This window comes from Salvia hispanica, chromosome 1, assembly GCF_029641045.1.
Source record: "Salvia hispanica isolate PSC_SH4W2 chromosome 1, Shi_PSC_v1, whole genome shotgun sequence".
In the NCBI taxonomy this organism is placed as follows: domain Eukaryota; kingdom Viridiplantae; phylum Streptophyta; class Magnoliopsida; order Lamiales; family Lamiaceae; genus Salvia; species Salvia hispanica.
This window is the reverse complement of record NC_142692.1, coordinates 6,361,206-6,381,106: the sequence shown is the minus strand read 5'-3', so window position 1 is coordinate 6,381,106 and position 19,901 is coordinate 6,361,206. Positions and strand designations below refer to the sequence as shown.

General features: G+C 36.2%; 4 protein-coding genes across 8 annotated transcripts; 2 read left to right on the top strand and 2 right to left on the bottom strand.

Annotated features, from left to right (window-relative positions):
* The first annotated feature begins 5,744 nt into the window (after positions 1-5,744).
* Positions 5,745-7,071, top strand: LOC125222554 (Adenine nucleotide alpha hydrolases-like superfamily protein). The gene is made up of 4 exons (XM_048125223.2): positions 5,745-5,993; positions 6,079-6,188; positions 6,294-6,412; positions 6,896-7,071. The coding sequence occupies exons 1-4, from the start codon at positions 5,819-5,821 to the stop codon at positions 6,984-6,986; spliced, it is 495 nt and encodes a 164-aa protein (XP_047981180.1). The 5' UTR covers positions 5,745-5,818; the 3' UTR covers positions 6,987-7,071.
* Positions 7,072-7,538: 467 nt separating this feature from the next.
* LOC125222553 (DEAD-box ATP-dependent RNA helicase 6-like) lies at positions 7,539-12,113 on the bottom strand. Its single transcript, XM_048125222.2, has 10 exons — positions 11,559-12,113; positions 11,178-11,238; positions 10,345-10,579; positions 9,630-9,868; positions 8,889-9,140; positions 8,599-8,779; positions 8,282-8,370; positions 8,129-8,202; positions 7,914-8,039; positions 7,539-7,797 (listed from the first exon to the last, which is right to left on the bottom strand). Exons 1-9 carry the CDS (start codon positions 11,861-11,863, stop codon positions 7,961-7,963), a joined length of 1,515 nt encoding a protein of 504 aa, XP_047981179.1. The 5' UTR covers positions 11,864-12,113; the 3' UTR covers positions 7,539-7,797; positions 7,914-7,960.
* A 302-nt stretch (positions 12,114-12,415) lies between these two features.
* Positions 12,416-16,205, bottom strand: LOC125222552 (acetyl-coenzyme A carboxylase carboxyl transferase subunit alpha, chloroplastic-like). Of its 2 annotated transcripts, none has more exons than XM_048125221.2 (11): positions 15,881-16,205; positions 15,270-15,632; positions 15,071-15,145; positions 14,866-14,973; positions 14,619-14,779; positions 14,438-14,552; positions 14,210-14,364; positions 14,011-14,062; positions 13,858-13,926; positions 13,686-13,763; positions 12,416-13,612 (listed from the first exon to the last, which is right to left on the bottom strand). In XM_048125221.2, the coding sequence occupies exons 2-11, from the start codon at positions 15,615-15,617 to the stop codon at positions 12,587-12,589; spliced, it is 2,187 nt and encodes a 728-aa protein (XP_047981178.1). In that variant the 5' UTR covers positions 15,618-15,632; positions 15,881-16,205; the 3' UTR covers positions 12,416-12,586. The 2 variants fall into 2 exon arrangements, with proteins under 2 accessions (XP_047981178.1, XP_047981177.1); XM_048125220.2 differs by having other exon boundaries at positions 15,270-15,635; positions 15,881-16,204.
* A 360-nt stretch (positions 16,206-16,565) lies between these two features.
* On the top strand, positions 16,566-18,842 carry LOC125218323 (uncharacterized). Of its 4 annotated transcripts, none has more exons than XM_048119971.2 (5): positions 16,566-16,688; positions 17,415-17,462; positions 17,574-17,680; positions 18,114-18,148; positions 18,595-18,842. In XM_048119971.2, the coding sequence occupies exons 2-5, from the start codon at positions 17,460-17,462 to the stop codon at positions 18,660-18,662; spliced, it is 213 nt and encodes a 70-aa protein (XP_047975928.1). In that variant the 5' UTR covers positions 16,566-16,688; positions 17,415-17,459; the 3' UTR covers positions 18,663-18,842. The 4 variants fall into 4 exon arrangements, with proteins under 4 accessions (XP_047975928.1, XP_047975927.1, XP_047975929.1 ...); XM_048119970.2 differs by having other exon boundaries at positions 16,622-16,688; positions 17,389-17,462; XM_048119972.2 differs by having other exon boundaries at positions 16,640-16,688; positions 17,393-17,462.
* Positions 18,843-19,901: the final 1,059 nt, after the last annotated feature.

Sequence of the window (19,901 nt, the reverse complement as noted above, 5' to 3'; positions counted from 1 at the left end):
AGCAAACATGTTTAGTAGTGTAGATTGTATCTATATTTTTAGTCTACTAGCTTTGTTTATATGGTTGGGGAGTAATATTTAGCACCAGACAACCAATTAGTAACTCTAATTTGCTTATATAATAAACTCCATTTAGCACCAGACAACCCATAATTTGGTAGTACTAATTTTTCATGTGAACTAGTCATGACGTGACAGATATTAACTTGAAATGGATAAAGATATTTGATGAGTCATATCTTATGTTGTATAGTGGGGGTTCCAATGATATTTATGCCATGTCAAGAGCTAGCTAAGTTGTCCCACAAAATTAATCCCTGTAATGATTTGAAGCACTAATTATGCCATGCTACACTATTTTTAGATTTGTAATAAACAATAATACATATGTTATGATTCGAAATGTTCTATTCTGTCCATGATGTAATTACTCTTGTCACCCTTAATTATCATTTTGCAGGGACCATTAATCACATGCATGGCTGCAAGATTAGTGCCACTAATTTATTCGTCAAAACGAATTTTGCCGCAAAATTATAATTTGGATTTTGTATAGTTCTCATTGTTGTGCTCAAAATTAGAAGTGACCTTCAATGCTCAAATAATATTAATTAATTTGTAAAATTGATTTTTAAAAAAGCCCCCATCCCGTTTTCTTATGGCATCTACAAACTTTTGAAGCGAGCCATTATTATTTTTATGTGATGGAAATACTAAACTACATATTTTTTCATATTTATGTCGTTTACTATAGTCTTAGTTATAATTAAATTGTCCTTGATTATTGGTTTTTAAGATGTGAATAATAATTGCCTATATGTTAGTCTAAGTGTGTAACTGACGATGATGTTTTGAGACAATAATTTCTTGCACCGATAAAGATGTGCTGGTATGAGAGTAATAAAACTTTTTTCTGGCAAAACTTCAATTGGAATATAAAAGATGCTACTGAGTAATTACTTTTAAAGCATTTAATTTTTATAATTGAAAGGTAATTAGACCATTTCACTGATTAATTGATTATAGTATTTATACATCGGACCGTATTCTTGTCCAATCCAAGTGGATTCCAAATTATAATTTTTTATAGAATGTAAACTCAAATTGATCGAAATATCATACACACTCACTCATGAATATACCATTGATTGTGGAAGGATACATATACATATTATATATACAAGTATGATATATATGGAGATGGGATTCGGAGGCACAATAGTTGGAATTGGAATTGCCAAAGCACTAATGTTTCATAAATGGAAACATTAATTCATGCATCATCTTCTTGGATAGTGAAAATGGAAGTGGTTGCACCTGCCACGTTGGTTTTATGAATGTTTACTCCATCCCACGTTGTATGCTTATACTATATGAATGAAGGAATGAATTCTTGTCAAACAAATCTACAAAAAGTGCCAAACATTTGTTGGTTTAAATGGGAAATTGCACATGGAATTCCATCCATTCTGTTAGATCTGAACCAACAAAATATTTCTGCTAACAAAGAGAAGTGGGAGTGTGGGAGCGTGGTTACATTACATGTATGTGTAACCAGACTATGAAAATGATAGATAAAAAAGAGTGGAAATATTATCAGTACAAGAGTATCTGAATAATGAAATCAAATCTATAATATAACTCCTTTTTGTGGACGAACGACTAAGTAGTACACCATCCGTCCTCCAATAGGATTTTTATTTAGTTAAATGGTACTGATTTTAAGAAATACCGAAGAAAAATGACTTGAATAAGTTAAGTGGAATATGAGTCCCGCTATTAGTTTTATAGTAATAAACTAATAATAATGTGAATGAAATAAATTGATGGAATGTGGGGTCAACTTACCCATTATGATAAAAGTGAAATATTTCATTTTCATTTATGGAATGTTCTCTCAAACTCATTACTCATGTACATCAATTTATTTACAACTTATACTACTAGACTCCATCATTAACCAGTAATAATAACGTGGATCTCACTATCCACTAACATTATTTTAATTACCCTTCTTCTCGTCTCTTTTACTTTACAAATTATGCTTTAATTTTCATGTCATCCCAAATGTTCATATTTTTTTGGGACGGAAGAAGTATATAGATATACTCTGTATATATTATTAAAATAATTACTATTATTCTATAGAGGGAACATTTTTTTTGTTCCACGAACTTTGTCAAAGTATCATTTTAGGTCCGTGAACTTTGAAAATATCATTTGAGGTCCATCAACTATGAGTTAATATCATTTGAAGTATTTTTTTACTATTTCTAAGTTTTTCTGGACGAAAATACCCTCAATATCTTTAAGGGTATATATTTTTAATAAACTTATCATATACTCATATTTTTTATAAATATCTTTACTATATATTTTTGATGAATTTCTAAATGTAATTTGACCTTCAATATTATTACTTAATTTTGTGACATGCAAGAAAATATCTTAATTCAATTTTTTATTATTAAAAAAAAGTTCTTTATTCAACCTTTAATATTATCACTTAATTTTGTGACATGCAAGAAAATATCCTTATTTAATTTTTTATTATTAAAAAAAGTTCTTTATTCAATTTTAAAATTCTTTAATATAAAAAATTGAAGAAGCAATTTTACTTGCATGTCACAAAATTAAGTGATAATATTGAAGATCAAATCACATTTAGAAAATTCGTCAAAAATATATTGTAAAGATATTTAAAAAAAATATGAGTATATGATAAGTTTATTAAGAGCATCTGCAGCGGTGCTCAAAACGTCGTCCGTCCGTGCCAGCGCCAAGGACGACCTCGTCCACCGCTGCGAGCTGTCCGTCCGTGCCAGCGGCACGACGCTGCCCTTAGCTAATAGCACGTCCGTGCCGCTGAGTAGCCCTACGTGGCGTCTTCTAATTGGTCAACGGCATAGCCGTTGGCATATTCAATTTTTTAATTTTTTTTAAAAAAATTCGAAATTTATTTTAAAAAATGTTTTTAAATAAAAATATATATTTTCCCACTTCCCAAAAAATTATATCCGTTTTCTACCCACTTTTAATTTATTTTTCAATTTTTTTCCCCAAAATTCACATTTTCATCTATAAATACCCCCACTTCAACACAAAAAAATCACATTCTCATCTATTCTATCATTTACATTCTCTCAACTTTTTTCTCATATTCTCTTATCTAAATTCCCACCACACTACACAATGTCCGGCTTCGGCGATCACCCATCTCGACATCTTCACTGCCGCCTTGGCGACCTACCAACGCATGGAGTTCAAGTACCTCGATTGTTGGCAGGAGGGGCGCCAACATCCGAAGTATAGGGGCGGCGTAGTATCATTCTCCTCTAGCTCCTCCAGCAAACGGTCAAGGTCGGTAGCCCAATCCGACGGCGCCTTCGATGATGTGGCTACCCAGCTTGCCGGAGCTAACTTGGGTAGCCCCGACGCTGGCCCGAGCAGTTCCCGCCGGCCGTAGGGAAAGAAGAAGGCGACAACCACCCGCCGCCGCGCCTCGACTCCATCCGCCCCCGCCCCTTCTCCCTTTGTACCTCCTCCACCCCCGAGCAACAAGTTGTGGACCCTCTTGGGTCAACTCTATTTGAACGATACGTCTAAGATGACTCCGGATTAACTTGCAACACATGAGCAAATGATCCGGGGTCTCAAGATGCAATAGGGGTTTGAAGACTAGTTTCCACGTGTGTAATTTTTTATTTGTAGGATTTTAATTATGTATTTTCTTATTTTCTAGGATTTTAATTATGTATTTTTATTTTTTAAGATTTTAATTATGTAATTTTTATATTTTAGGATTTTAATTATGTAATTTTAAATTTTTAATGTAATTTAATATTGTGAAAATGTTTTTATTTAAATTGAATAATAGAACGGTGGGCTTGAGCTTGTCCTTAGCTAAGAGCACGGATGTGGGTGTTGTGCTCTTAGCTAAGGACAAGGATTAAAAGTGGGTCCGGGCCCACTTCCGTGCTCTTAGCTAAGAGCACGGATGTGGATGCTCTAAGAATATATACTCCCTCTGTCCCATTAAAAATGCAAAGTTTTCCTTTTTTGGTTGTCCCATTAAAAATGAAACGTTTCCTTAAATGGAAACAACTCTATCTCTACTTTTTCATCTCTCTTACTTTACTCTCTCTTCATTAACTCACAAAACAACACTACATAAAATCCCGTGCCGATTTTCAAATGTTGCATTTTAAGTGGGACGGAAGGAGTACCATTTAAGGTATTGAGGGTATTTTCATCCAAAAAAAACTTGAAAATAGTAAAAAGGTACTTCAAATGATATTAATCCATAAATAATGGACCTCAAATGATATTTTCAAAGTTCATGGACCTAAAATGATCCTTTGACAAAATTTATTAAAAAAAAAGATGTTGCCTCTATTCTATATAGTTAAAAATATTGATTATCTTTGACAAATTATATAGTCACTAACCTTTGTTACTATCTAGTATGTTTGTCATTAATTGGATAGGGACATATAGAATATAAATATTACTCTAATTACGTATTGGGCTAGTAGTTGGATCGATTCAAGGCTAGCCTTCACAATCTTCACAGCATCCAGTTCAATTCAAAAGGCCCATTCATTTATATAAAAATTTATTCGGCCCACAACATTCTTCACTTGAGTCTACAAATTAATTTCGAGTAAGGTCTTGCATTTAATTTCAATCATATAATCTCAACATAAAAAAAAATATAAATCAATCAATTATCCGTACGTTCTTGCGAAATTATTAGGAACAATTTCTTAGTTCACCAATCCTATAGACGGATAGACCTATTCTTATCGAATAGGAATATAATATGAAATTATAGTTAAATATTGTAATCATGATCAAGCTAAATCTGTTGATAATATTGTTAATTATTCATTACAATAAAATATCTAAAACTTGATCAAATTCTTTGGCATGTGTAATTGTGTTTATTAAGTTAGAAATTGGAATGGACAAAGGAAGAAGCAAGGAAGCTTCGTTTACTTTATCTTCGAATATGTGTCAACCAATTTGCTTAGTTCTGTTCATTATGTTAGAAAGGTTTCTCCCACTTCTGACTTCTGACCTCCAAATTTTATTCACATCGTTAAAGTAAAATAAGAAAAAATAGATTTCAAAATTTAAGAATCCAAATTTTAGCACTTGAAGATTAACTGAAATACATTGTCACATGAAATTTTTTGACCGAAAGTGCAACAAAATAAAATATTACATGATCCGACCCATAAGCAATACTGAGATCAAACGGATTCGAGCCAGAACAATACTGGGATGGAAGGAGTATTTAATGGAAGGTGTATTTTTCAACGTATTTGTATTGGCTTATAACCACAATTTTCTTATGGAAGTTTCATTTGAAAATAAAAAATTGTAACAATATTTACTTATGTTATTATATTTATTATATTTTATAAACACAAATGAATTAATTGTGAGATTATCAGTTATTCACCATGAGACAAATTCCAATTTATCAAATTTCGCTAATCAAATAATCATATTTAAAAATACTACTGTATACAATTATGTTATACAATTATTAAAATATCCTTCAAGAATTCTTAAAACTGGCCCCACACGGTCTCCATTTAGATAGATGCCTCCTTATCTGCATTTAATATTAATGATAATGACATTTATTAGAGAGTAATTACAATGAGCTTAGCACACGGTATTCCCTACTGAAAAGTCGAGTCCACACTTATAAATCTGTTTATTTAGCTTTTTTGTTTGCTCACGCAATTGTTGTGCTCTTCCCTCCCTCATTTCATTCCATCCAAAATCCAAATCTAGAGAGAGAAAAATGGTGAAAGACAGGAAAATCGGAGTGGCGATGGATTTCTCCAAGAGCAGCAAGGCGGCGCTGCAGTGGTCGATCGACAATCTCGCCGACAAAGGCGACACATTCTACATCATCCACATCAAATCTCACTCCTCCGATGAATCGCGCAACAAGCTCTGGGCGGAATCCGGTTCTCGTAAGCTTCCTTCCATTCTCCGATCTTAGATCGTATATATGCTTCGATTTCGACTCTTTTCCTCATTAATTCGGTGAAATTGTAGCTCTGATTCCGTTGTCGGAGTTTCGTGTGCCTGAGGTGATGAAGAAGTACGATGTGCCTACTGATATCGAACTTCTCGATATGCTGGACACTGCTACTAGGCAAAAAGAGGTTATCACTCTCTCTCTTATCTCTCTCTATTTAGAGATTTTTTTTTGTTTTGAAGTTTTCAATACTTGATTTTTGATAATGAAATGTGTTTGATGAATTGATTAGATAACTGTGGTGACGAAGTTGTTTTGGGGAGACGCGAGAGAGAAGATCTGCGAAGCTGCTGAAGATATGAAGCTCGATTCATTGGTTATGGGCAGCAGGGGCCTCAGCACCATCAAGAGGTATTTTTCTTTTTATTTACTACTCCTATGTTTTAGCTTTGGAAATTTTCATAAAATTATTCTGATTTATCACATTTTAGCTCAATTAAAATTAATCTATTGATGAACTTGCATCGGTGGTTATTACTTTACGTATCTCTTTAGTAGGTAGAAGTCAAAATTTGGATATTTTAGGCAGATAATTACAAAATTAGGCCGAAACAAAGTGGAATTACACGATTTTTCTAGTTTGTAACTTTGTATGATTTTCAAATTGTTAGGTCACCGTCACTCCAATCGTTACCAAATTGCAAACAATTTTCTTTTCAAATAAAATAAATGAATGCACGCATTTAATAATAATACTATACTCCACCATAATAAAGGAGGGAATGTTTGTAATACACCTAACCTAAGCTAACATTATTCTCATAGTATTCTTGAAGGATTGAATGGAATAGATTTCTTTATCGTTGGATTTATTGTTTAATTGTGGATGGATAGGATAATTCTTGGAAGCGTGACGAACTACGTGATTTCAACTGCAACCTGCCCAGTCACTATAGTAAAGGACTCCGACTTCCACAAGAAGTGATTTTTTGAGATATTTGTGATTGTAATAATTCAACAACTCATCATCCTCTTTCGCTTTTGCTAATAAGATGTGGCTTATGACTTTATATGGGGTATATCTCTTTGTCATCATCAAAATCTAAGTCTCATTCATGTTCGATTTTAATTGTTCACTCTTATTCCTTTTGCACCATTATATAATTTGATTAGTTATTAAAGCACTCTGCTTAATTTGTGGTCCTACGCCTCATTACCATTTTTTCCTTTTAATTTAACTTAAATCAGTATATCTTAAAATAAAAAAAGTAATGTAATAGTATTTAAATAAATATTTCTATCTAAACATCAAATCTAAACTACAGCACTTTTTTTCCATTCTAATTCATGTTCAATTCTTCTTCTTCTTTGCATCTCCCATCCCTTAAATCTAACAACACTCAACTCTGAATAAAGTGGATATAAATATGCACGGATGCACCGAGACAACGTAGTATTTTTGTTGGCAGATAACCATAGTACAAAAAATCAAACAAAAACTGATAATATGGAAAAGATAATCTGAACTCACAAAAAATATGGAAAAACAAGAAAAGAGATACTGCTGATTAAGAAAAATAACCAGTAACGTTGTTAACAGAGACGAAGTAAATATTTTTATTAGGGATTGAACATACAGAAAAGCAGGTCCTGACATAGAGCTCAAACTTTTAAGCAAGTCTTCTGTGACAAATAATAAGATACGATTTAGGATAAATCTCCGATGGGCAATTGATTGAACGCGCAAGTTCCATAGTGGGACAAACGTCGCTGCTATAGAAAGACGACAAATGTCGCTGCCACACAAAGACGACGGCAATCAATAAATAGGACAGATAAGTTTGCGTAAGTACAGACATTTGCAGATAATCTCAAGTAGAAAACTATGACATGGGTTTGATTGAAAACTCACCAGCTTTACCCCATTCCAACCATGATAGCCGATGACACAACCACATCTCACATACAGTATATAGCTTGATCTATATGTGGAGGTATCTGCTTTATCTCAGTCCCTAGTTCTTGCTCAATTCTATACCTGAAAAGTGATGGAATAATTAAGAGAAAGCCCTCTCCAAAAACATGACCTGGTAAACTAGTTCAAGGGAACTGAAAAATGAATCATACAGGTTGAATCGATCCTCGTATGTGATCAGATTCACAGCTAAACCAAGGTGCCCGAACCTTCCAGATCGACCAACCTGGCATATAGCAATAATAGCAATAAGATAATCAATACAGAAACATATTTGTGAGGATAAACTAAAAGAATCAACATACCCTGTGTAAATACGTTTCAGAATTCTTAGGGAAGTCAAAATTGATGACAACATTAACTGCTTGAATATCTATACCTCTTGTAAATAAATCTACACAAAGAGAAAAAGTATTAATATTCTAAGCACATTCGCAATATGTTATTCCATAAAAAAAATATTGAATCAGTAATAAGGTTAAATTACAAGATGAAAAAAAGTTAGAGAGCAAAAATAGTACTTTGACATGATCATCAGTGGAATAGATAAAGGTAAACATGATTTCAGGCAAAACAAAACTGACTAAGAAGAATTCAGAAAACTGAGGTCTAAAAAACAAACCAGTGCAAACTAGATTTCTGCAGGCACCATTACGGAAGTCATGGAATACCCTGTTGCGATGATCTTGGAGCATTTTAGCATGAATATAGAAACATGAATACCCAAGTTCAGTGATTTTCTTGGCAAGAAGCTCAACTCTATTCACGGAATTGCAGAAAATGATTGACTGGTTAATTTGAAGCTGTTTGCAAAAATGATAAACTAGTCAAGTTCAAGAAACATGTAATTATAAACATGTCTTTATAACTATGTAATATATGTATATGTGCATACATAAATGAGATTAGAACCTTAGAAAAGAGTGTGTTGAGGCAGTGAACTTTCTGCCTTTCTTCCACAAACGCATAAAATTGGGTTATACCCTTCAGGGTTAGCTCGTCCATGAGGTTGATGATATAGGGCCTACGTAGGTATCGATCTTTGAAGTTTTTTACAGTGACAGGGAATGTGGCGGAGAACATAAGGATCTGACGATTTGTAGGCAAGAAGCTAATTAACTCCTCGATAGAAGGCTGAAACTCCGGAGACAAAAGCTTATCTGCCTGAAAGATATTAGCACAAGGGTAAGAGTGACCCACTTTATACATGCTGATAATCAAATGCTTGAAATGTTACAATGACAGATCATAATACCTCCAATGATACTCCTAAACCCAAAATATAGTAAGAAAATAGCTCCAATGGTGCCTCAAAACCCATCTCATTTTGGGTTTTTGACAAATAAGTATACCTATTTTTGGGTTTACACTATAACATACCCAAATCACTTATGAGATTTTGTGAATCTAAAAAGTGAGTGGATAGAGAATATTCTTTTTAAGTTTGAGTTTTGGTGTATAAATGGTTGGAGTAAAATACTATTTGATGTGACGTTTACGCTGAAATGGGTTTGAGTTTGATATAAATGGATGGAGATGCTCTTAGCAGTGAAAATGTAGCAACAAAACCCAAAACCAAGAGGATAATAAATAGTATTCCAATTCAAAATGCATGAGCAAATAACAGTTAAAAAATATTCCTAGAATACTCACCTCATCCATTATAAGCATATTGCACTCATCCAAGTGGCAAACCCCCTTTCTAGAAAGATCAAGAATTCTTCCAGGAGTCCCAACAAGTAAATGAACTGGCTGATACAGCCGCATTATGTCATCCTTTAGGCTAGTTCCACCGGTAGTAGCCATGACTTCAATTTGTAAGTGCTTCCCAAGTTCTTTACATACTTGTGACGTTTGAAGAGCCAATTCTCTGGTTGGGACAAGAATAACAGCTGCAAACAAGAACAACAAACAAGAACAGAGTAAAAAACAGCTTAAAACCAAATATTGAGAAAATATAACTAAAGCTTACTGAAGATTGATTATGCGTATGGAAATTGGCACGACATAGTATATATATTGGAAGATAGTATATGCATTAATAAAGGAAAATTGAAATGTCAAAATGGTCTTATGCAAGAATTAGCTGCTAAAATAGGGATCTAGTGTAGCCAATGATTCCATGAATGACACATCCAGTATTAACAAAGAGTCAAAGACTTAAAAAGAAATTGCACATATTCACTATCCATCTTCATGCATCTTAACATTTCATTTGCAACAACTTATACATTACAGGAAAATACAAATTATAAATCCATACACCACATTTCTCTTGTGCTCAGTTAGAAAGCACAAAGTTAAATACTTGTGGTCATAGAGACAAGGCCATATACATTTGCAGGAAACCAAACAGTGCGAGTCAAACCTTGAATACAGTTCTTATCTTGATCAATTTTCTCCAAAGCAGGAATGCAAAAGGCAGCCGTTTTCCCAGTTCCATTTTTGGCCCTGGCCAATATATCACTTCCCGTGAGAGCAATAGGGATACTCTCCTCTTGGACAGGAGATGGTCTTTCAAAACCCTTCTCATATATTCCCATTAGTAGCTCACGCTTCAAAAAGTAGTCCTCAAATTCATTTCCTTTGGTAGCTGTAACATCCTGAAAGACAAAAAAAAAAAGCAATAAGGGTACTAGTTATGCAGCACTACAGTACCAAAATGCTGAAATAAATGGCAAAATATATGCATAATTGCATATAAGCCATCACCTAGAACCTAAAACTAAACAACAACATTCATCTCAAACTTGTTCAGTTAAAGATATACAGTACAAGTTTTTCTGTCCAGCCAACATACTTCTATTTTTAAATTACACTCAGCCAGGATAGAAGTGGCAGCAAGTGATATCTCCAAACAGACAAGCTATATAATTTGAAAAGATGGCAACACCAGGTAAATTGTGTAAAAGAGTGAGGAAATCATTAAGGTAGTGTTATAGGTTTATAATCATGTCATGATCGAGCCCATAACTAGTCTTAGTCTAAGCCAACCTGCATAGTGTTATTACTCGACAGGATTGAATCAGCTGTGACATCATAAAAGTCCCAGTAGAAAACAACCAACTTTATAAATAAACCTATTGTAAAATGGGAGTAAGCACGCACACATGAGTCTTGCTCTGTGAGAGCCTCATGCGGAAGAAACATTACCAATTCCAACAATACATTAACCATACAATGCAATTCCAGAAACCTTACCTCAGTCCTATATCGGGTGTCTGGTGGGGGTAATTTCAATCGTTCTTTCCAATCTTGCGAACTGATTCAGAAAAAAAGCCAGTAATGCAACTTAAATAAAACTATGCATTAGAAGAATACCAACATATAGAAATGTGGGAAAAACCAAGTAAATGACCCGAGCAAAAAAAGATATGAGACCAAACACACGCTACGGATCATATGAGCATCTCTAGCAAGTCGATCTTCCGAGATTATTCTTAGTTAAAATACTACCTTGAATTAACAATGCCTAATTTCCTACACATCATTAACAACAATCCTCTACACTGGCATATGTTTAGTATCAGCTGATTATCATTCAAAATCTCAAGCGAAACTAATACGAAATTTTATTTTGACCTCGAATCAATAGCTTCTGTCTGTACAGTCTTCTCAACCTCATCAGCGGAGGAGTCCGCTGGCGGCGTCCTTCGCAGCCATTGCTGCGGCTGAGGGTTTTGCATCGATTGATTATTCTGAAAGTTCTGCGTTTGACTCCTCTGCACATACTGTTGATTGTAAAATCTAGGTTGAAAATTAGGGTTTGCACCGCCGTACTGGTTCATCCCACTCCCACCTCCACCGTACTGGTTCATTCCACCTCCGCCGGAGCCTCCTCTGCCTCCTCCCATACCCGGCGGCGGGTACCTCGCTCGTGAACTCATCGCACGGACCTAGTTGTAGCTAATGGATAGAAATTTAACCACACGACAAAATAAATCGGCAAAATTTACGTACAAATCTACGAATTGCTAAGAAATTTGTACAGAAGCTCAACCTACAGAACGATCTACGTTACAAAAGGTTCTAAAAACTACCAAAATGTAAATTGCAGGTTAAATTGAGGAATTAATCTTGAGATTTTTGAAGCTAGGGCTTAGAAAACGAGCGTTGAAAGAGAGTAATGCGAAGTCTACACAGATGTGACCACTCTAGGGCGAGATAGATATTTTTTTATTTGCTGAAATGGGTCTACACTTTGAGATTATTAAACACGATGCCCTACACTTTATAAATTAAGCTTTTTAGGTATTTTAAGTTTAAATATGAAAACATAAAGCATCAAAAAGTGTTTTTCTTTTTCAAAATGATTCAATCTATTTATCATTAAGTGTAATCAAATTTGAATAAAATTTAATTGATTGGAATATTGGATTAACATGTATCAAAAAGGCACAAATATGCATTCTATTATCATTTTAAATAAAAAGGCTGAGGAACTTTAAACATTCGAGTTTAATTAATTTCTCATAATATGGAGTAACTTTTTAGTAAAACATAAATACTCATGCTGATACAAAATTTCCAAGAAACGGCAACATCCCCGAATCACACACAACAACAACAACAATGCACGTATTCATAACTAAGATCGTTCACTCCATCAACTAGACCCAAGCAGTCCCATTGTTGTGGGCAACGTGCTCCTGCACGGCGCCCGTGTCGGGTGACTCTCCTTGCAACCTCCTCAAACTCTCAAGCCTCTCCCTAAGAGGGCTTCCAACAAGTGCAGCTGCAATCTCTTCCCTTATCTCTGCTTCCATCTTCTTCACTTTCTCCGAATTAGGATCCTTCACAGCTTCTTCTCTCAGCTCATCAATCTTCAAACCAAGCCCCTTTTTATCAATCACATTCTTGATTTCCTCCTTTATCTCTCTGTCGAGCCTTGCCATCTCCTCTCTCACTTCATGAAGTGGATTCAAGGCCTCCCTTTTCGTCGTTCCAACAACCTCCAACTTGGCCGATCTCAGAACCTCCTCAAGCTCTTCCTTCGCCTCCTCAACCTCTGATGCAAGATCCTCGTCCAATGCATCACCGCGTGCTAGATTCTCCCTAGCCTTCTTCAAAGCCTCAAATTTTTGCTTGATCTCTGGTGAAAGCTTCTGGTTAAGCTCAATCTTCAATTTCTCACTGCTTGCTTTCGCCTCAAGGAGCTTGTTAGCGATTTCGAGTGTTTGGAGCTTCCCCTTTAGGACAAGATATGCGCCAGGGCGCGCCAGATTCCTCTTGATCTCCTGCACTATCTCATCTGCCCTCTCCTTCAAATCTTCATTCAGGGCCTTATCAGGATTCGGAGACCTAGCTAACTCCAAGTTGAGGGACTCAATTTTATCAGCCAACCCCATTGAGATGAATGCCTTTGTCATCTCATTGTCAAGATCTTCTTCGAGCTTCTCCAGCTTCTGAACCGTGATTGGATCAGACGGCCCCTTTGCCTCGAGTATGGTATTCTTGAGATCATCAATCTCGGATTCTATGTCTTTGAACCTCGGTGCACCCACCTCAGATACCTTCATATTTCGCTTCCTCTCAGGCTCCAGATCAGGGTCTTCCTTGAACCCTCCTGCTCCAATGACCCGGAACTTGAGCCTCCGGTGCTCAAGCAGCTCCTCTGTCGTCATCTTTGTCAGCTCCTGCATCCAACGAGCTCAAGAAAGGCGTTTGGAGCAGTTAAACTGCCAAAATACAAAGGTTTATTTTTGGTACCTCCATTTCCTGGAGAATGGCATCTTTGATCCTCAGAGATGACCACAAAGGATCAGCATGTGCACCACCTAGAGGTTCCTGAAATTTTGGTTGCTTAATTTTAGTCACTTTTCTATCTTCTCTTATTATTTTTTTTTTCCGGAGAGTATGCAATAGGAACTATGTTGCTTACCGGAATGATTGCATCTGCTATCTTGAGCTTATAATGTTCTTGAGCAGTAATCCTCAGCTTCTCAGCTGCCTAATTAATTTTATTTTACTCAGATAATAATTGTGAAAAAGTTTAGCCCAAGATAGATATTTAGTCATTTACATCAACATATACCTTAGGAGCTGCCTTGGATGACTTCCATAATATAGCTGCACAAGCTTCCGGACTGGCAGATGGGAGAGAACGAGAATGAGAGGACGGTTTAGAGCGAGAGAAGATGACACTTATGAGTAGCAAAGGTCACAATTAGGTCACAATTATTAATCTAATAGAAAGTAGCAGAAATTAGTGCAACAGAATTCATGATTATGACCTTGCAACATAGAATGCTGAGTTTTCAAGCATCAACAACTTGTTGGCACACGCGATTGCAAGGGCGCCACCTGAGCCACCCTCACCGGTCACTACTGTGATGATTGGAACTTTAAGGCCAAACATTGTCCTCAAATTGTAGGCTATTGCTTCACCCTGCACCAAGAATCTAATCAGTATCGCTAGCAGAAAACGCATTCAGATAAATACATGAATACACGTCAAAGACCTGTCCTAGCTCCTCAGATTTCAGATCAGCAAAGGCCCCCGGGGTGTCAACAAATGTGATAATGGGAAATCCGTGATGATCAGCATATCTCATCATTCTCAAAGCCTTCCTATAACTGCATTGTTGTGTGGTGTGTAAGTAGCCGAGTTTTAAGGAGAAACAAGGTGGTATCTGAACTCACCCATGGGGGGTTGGCATGGCAAAGTTGCGCATGATGTTCTCCTTGGTGTTCCGTCCCTTCTGGTGCCCGATGAACATGTAGCTCCGGCCCTCTATGCTCCCTATACCGGCCACAATGGCTGGATCATCATAACCTGCGCGATCCCCATGGAGCTCCACCCACTTTTTCAACAACATATCCAGTTAAGTCTCCATTTTTTACATCAGCACACTTTCAATGCAAGGAAATTAATGATCTAGAAATGCACCTTCTCTGTGATGTTCAAGATGTGATCAAGCACGGTGGGCCTGTTGGGGTGTCGAGCAATGCTCAGGCGCTGGATCGGAGTCAAATGTGTGTATAAATCCTTCAAAGCCTGCAAAAAAAGGGCAGAAAACACAACATCAATTGAGTCCAGAGTCCAGAAACTAAAACACAGAATCCAAATCAGTCAGTTCACATTCAAAACCTGCCTGTTCATACTTCATTTCCAAAGCTTTGATTTGGTCAGTGAAGTCTAATCCAGTATCACTAGCCATTCTTTGAACCTACATACAAATCAAGAAACAAAATAATCACTATCATCATCACTCCCAAAACCAACCTTAAAAACATAGGACTAAAACCAGAATTCTAGCTATAGAGTCACTACAAGAATGCAACAACAACAACCTCAATGATCTTCTGCTCCAAATCTATCAATGGCTTCTCAAAGGCAAGAGTGACAGGTTTAGGCTTCTCCTCCAAAGGCTTGAAGTGGGAGAGATATGTGAGCGGCGCGTTGCTATTCGGATCAATGTTATCCGGCCACGGATAGTCGTGCTTCTTCCCCTTCCTAACACCAGCCACCACTCGAAAATTCCTCCCATGATATCCTAACCTCGGAGCTTCGAAATTCCGCAGTCTCAGCCTTCCATGAACATCACCAGCCAAAAACTTATTCGAGAAATGCCAAATCAAGCCATTGCCATCTCCCCTTCCCCTCCCACAGTTGCCAGATATTAGAGATAGCGTAGCCATGTTAAATGTTCACATCTGCTGAGTATAATTTAGGGGAAAATGAGGAAATTTCAGCTTCTCTAATAGTAGGTGATTTAGAACTCAAGAAACTCAACACAATTGCCGCTGAAAGAACTCAACAATAGATATAATCAGGTGAAAAAAATCAGAGTTTGCAAATGGGGGCAAACGAAGCAAGGCAAAATTAAACTTCGAAATCTATCTAAGAAATTATGCTGCAATAAGCAAATAAAATCATGAACAGAACATGAGCTGAAACTTACCAGATGAGTGCACCAAAGAAATGCAAAATTTATCTACAGTAGTCAGTAATAATTTCAGTAACTTTTTATTTCCTATTTCGCAGGAACAAATAAGAACATAGAACAACAGAGAAGAACAGAGCAGAGACAGGGTAGTTTGAGAGCCCAGTAACCGATTCTGATATTTTTATATTTTAAACTGCAAAAAAACAAAAAATAATATGATTGCAGTAATTAAATTCCTTTTTTTTTCCCTTTGGATAAAGTTCTGCTTTTTGAGGCCTTTCTACATTATTCGTCTGAATAATTAAGCAAAACCAATGCTTATTATATCAAATTATAGAATTTCTCCCACTAATTATTGAAAAGTCGTACTGAAATACTGTTATCAATCTACGATTAAATCCAAAATTTGTCATGTGATCAATATGGAAATGGAAATGGTATGGATAAACCACAAACTACCGGCCAATCACGACTTCTTCACGTTGATTGGTCCACGTAATTATTCTTCTTTTCTATTCATTTATTGTTTTCTGGGAAATGCTTGAGCTAGGGCCCAAATCGAGAGAAACAGCCGGGATTTCCACCAAGGGCCCGAAATGGGATATTTGGGCCACCTTTTGGGCTGGCGAGTTTATAATCTTCTGCGCCTCCAATCAGAATAAAAATTACTCTCCGTTGACGTGGCAAGACCTAATTCGCTAGATGACGTACTATACTACACCCTCTCGTCTCTCGTCTCTCTCTCTCTCTCTCACTCACACACACACAATACAGAAAACCCGTCTCCGGTGCTTAGCTCGGGAGCAAGCGTCAGATTTTCGTGGTAAGTGGAAGCTTCAGTTCGAATTTGGAGAATTGGAGTGATTTCAATCTGAATATTGTTACGAACTTTTATCTAATTTAACTATTCATAAAGTTTAGAATTTGGTATTCTTCTCCCCCCTCCCCCCAAATAGCTTTAAGATCTTTTCGCCTTCTGTTAATATTTGATTTGAAGATGTGAGATTTTCGGCCTGCGCTCTAATAAATTTGAATAAAATCCTTGGTGGTAAAGTGCATCTAGTGCTGATCAATTGTATTAGTGGTTTATTTATTAGAATTTGATTGCGTATCTCTTTCCCTGTTTAGCAGTTGTGCCGTGTGATCTATATATATTATCCACATTTGCTGAGATTTTACTTTATATGGTGCGCTTATTGGAATGTTCTTATTCTGTTTACTCATCTTGCCATGATATATGTCAGTGTTCAATCACATTGTTTCTTGTATCAGCAAGCGTTGCGTTATAGTTTATGATTTCCATATATATGTACATGTACAAATTAAGGGACGCATTTATGATTTCAATGACATCCAATTTTTAATTTCGAATTGATGCTTATTTTCAACAGATGAAACGTTTGAGATATGCAGACTTGTTTAGTGATTCTTTAAGAATTAGAAATCTAAATTATAGTATATCATATTCATATTTGTTCTTATTTAGCTATTGATGTGTGCCTTTTGAAATTTCTTTATGTCTGTGAGTGTCTTATACATCCTTCCTTAGATATACGGGGTGGCAGAGAAATAACTGAGCAAGGATAGTACAAACATGGTGAGTTTCTTATTTCTGGAAGACGATATGATATTTGTGTACCACTCTTTGTTTGCATTCTCATAGCTACATAAATATTGGGTTCTGATGTTATGCTTAATGAATTTTCAGTCGGCTCTCTTCAATTTCCATTCATTCCTGACAGTAGTATTGTTAGGCATCTGTGCCTGCACATATGTGAAGATGCAGTTTCCTGCACTTCTTGAACAGAGAACTGGGTAAGTTTTTTTCACGTTCACTGCTAGTTTCAAATAAAATGGTCAGCGGTTTCCGTTGGACTTGGTCCAGTTAGCTGCTCTTATTTATTTATCCACCTTCACACAATAGTAACTTGTCACATGTAATGTTAGGCCAATTGCTGCAGCAGGGTTTAGAAACTTGAAATTTTGATTTTATTGTTGCTATTTGACTGCTCTCTGTGCAAAAGTTATTTTGACTTTGGTGATCTAGTCTAGACTCCAGATAAATGCTTGTTATCTGTACAATCAAATGGCAAGTGAGAAAATTGTGATTGTATTGTTTTAAATCCGGTCCACCATCTTTTGGACCTTTATGCCATCATACTTTTTAATTGGCTATCTGGGCTGGTTATATGTCATGTCTCTGAAAACATGATGCTGCTTCCATTCTGATTTTTTGTTGTTATGGCAGGTTTCGAGGCGTTTTCTGGAAAGCTGCTAGAATAGGTATCCTCTAATAAATAATTTCCAATGCTGATTGAGTTGTAGGACTCGTTTATTCAGAAAAGCGTGTTGTGGAAAATCACTCGGACTGAAATTTTTATAAAGTTGATAATGCCACTACAAGTTTTAAACACAAAAGCCCAGCATTTGCTTTCTTATGAACCCAAGACCTTGGATCATTTGAGGATATTGGTTTCTGAGGGATGTAATGTCTTTTTGAGGGTATATCTAGTGTGAAACTAATATAATAGGAGTAATAGATCGATTCTAAAAATCATATTCTGTTTTTTAATTATTACCGGTGAAAGTTATACTCTGCTGAACTAAGAATTCCACTACCTGGTCTATTATTAGGTTAATAACTATGGTTCATAACTTGAGATTTTATGCATGTCAAAGGCTCAAATGTACTCGGGCTCTGAACAAGCGATAATTGATCCTATTTACAGGTGAGAGACTCAGTCCTTGGGTAGCCGTGGGGAGCTTCGCAATGGGAGTTTCAATAATTTTCTTCTAAACAGACATCACTGTATGTTAAACATTATTACTGATTCTATCATGTAGCTGAATGGTATGAGATTCGCCTTGGAATTTTTGGTTCTGGATGGTGTATTTTCTACTACTTTGAGTTGGATTACGATACTATTTGTATGATAATTGAATGGAAGATGTAGCATAGTACTTTTTTCTGGTGTTTCTTCCAAAACTGTACTTTTCTAAGAGTAGATGCTTCTTCTTTTTTTGTGTGTAATTTGAGTTTATTGGGTACTTAAAAAAATATCAGCCAGCATGATGCGCGATGTTTTGTGGGAACATCATGGTGTTAATTGCCTGTGGTTAGCCTATACCTTGGTTTGCAGAGGAAATTGGAAGTTCATTTAACCATCTTTACAGTATGAATAGTAATTGAGAGTTCCATTCCTTCCCATCCTCGCCATCCAGCTCCTTTAAAATCATTCTTACAATGGTTAACGATTGAAACTTTATATAACTACATGGGCTTGTTGTTTTTATATTTTTGCCTAAGTTGATTTGTTGGGCATAGACCTGATTGTCATCCTCCTCTAATTCATAAGGTTGGCTGATTCTCATTTGAGTAAGTGCACAGTCCATCAATTATTATAGTTCCCTGTGTGATGAGAATACAGACAATGATACTTACAACTTCGGGTTTAGAAGTGCTTGTTTTTTTCTTATAGAATGAGCTCTAGACAAGGGATGATTCCTTGCAAGTTGATATATTTGGACATGTTGTATAAAGATTAGCACTCTATATATGCAAGTACACAAGGCTCAAGATCATATGTAAAAACATCAGCTATTTCAGCAATTGATTCATTTAACTGATATCAGTACAGCAGGTACTTTGAATTGACAGGCACACAGTTAACAACATAAATAGTGATCTTATGCTTGAACCTTCGGAATACTAGAATCCTCTGTTCTCCCCATCGGACCACTGCAAGGACTATCTTCTTAATTGGTTTTTCCCCGTTTACTCTTTTTGTGACTTTTGCAGGTTCTTCTTTGCTGCGCTTAGTTGCTGCTGCTTCAACGCTTTGTTCAGCCTCAGATTCCGTGCCCCAGTGAAGCGGATAACTCCTCAGGAACACCCTTCTTGTGTTGTAGTCTTCGTCCCTGAAACTTTTTGCTCTCAGCCCATCTCCCTCCATGCCTTTGATATCTGTTTTTACCTACTCAGGACACTCTCTTTTATAGGTGTTTTGGTGCAATGTGTGTGTGTGTGCGCTGCATT

Coding starts and splice junctions, on each gene's coding strand:
- LOC125222554 (XM_048125223.2), top strand. CDS start 5,819: ATGGTGAAAGACAGGAAAATCGGAGTGGCGATGGATTTCTCCAAGAGC. Junction 6,189..6,293: donor CTGCTACTAGGCAAAAAGAG/GTTATCACTCTC, acceptor TGAATTGATTAG/ATAACTGTGGTGACGAAGTT. Junction 6,413..6,895: donor GGCCTCAGCACCATCAAGAG/GTATTTTTCTTT, acceptor GTGGATGGATAG/GATAATTCTTGGAAGCGTGA.
- LOC125222553 (XM_048125222.2), bottom strand. CDS start 11,863: ATGAGTTCACGAGCGAGGTACCCGCCGCCGGGTATGGGAGGAGGCAGA. Junction 8,371..8,598: donor CAGAAATCTAGTTTGCACTG/GTTTGTTTTTTA, acceptor CTCTTTGTGTAG/ATTTATTTACAAGAGGTATA. Junction 8,040..8,128: donor TACGAGGATCGATTCAACCT/GTATGATTCATT, acceptor ATCACTTTTCAG/GTATAGAATTGAGCAAGAAC.
- LOC125222552 (XM_048125221.2), bottom strand. CDS start 15,617: ATGGCTACGCTATCTCTAATATCTGGCAACTGTGGGAGGGGAAGGGGA. Junction 14,780..14,865: donor TCTTGAACATCACAGAGAAG/GTGCATTTCTAG, acceptor TTGTTGAAAAAG/TGGGTGGAGCTCCATGGGGA. Junction 13,613..13,685: donor CCATTCTCCAGGAAATGGAG/GTACCAAAAATA, acceptor CGTTGGATGCAG/GAGCTGACAAAGATGACGAC.
- LOC125218323 (XM_089062443.1), top strand. CDS start 17,550: ATGTTATGCTTAATGAATTTTCAGTCGGCTCTCTTCAATTTCCATTCA. Junction 17,681..18,113: donor CTTCTTGAACAGAGAACTGG/GTAAGTTTTTTT, acceptor TTGTTATGGCAG/GTTTCGAGGCGTTTTCTGGA. Junction 18,149..18,594: donor CTGGAAAGCTGCTAGAATAG/GTATCCTCTAAT, acceptor TCCTATTTACAG/GTGAGAGACTCAGTCCTTGG.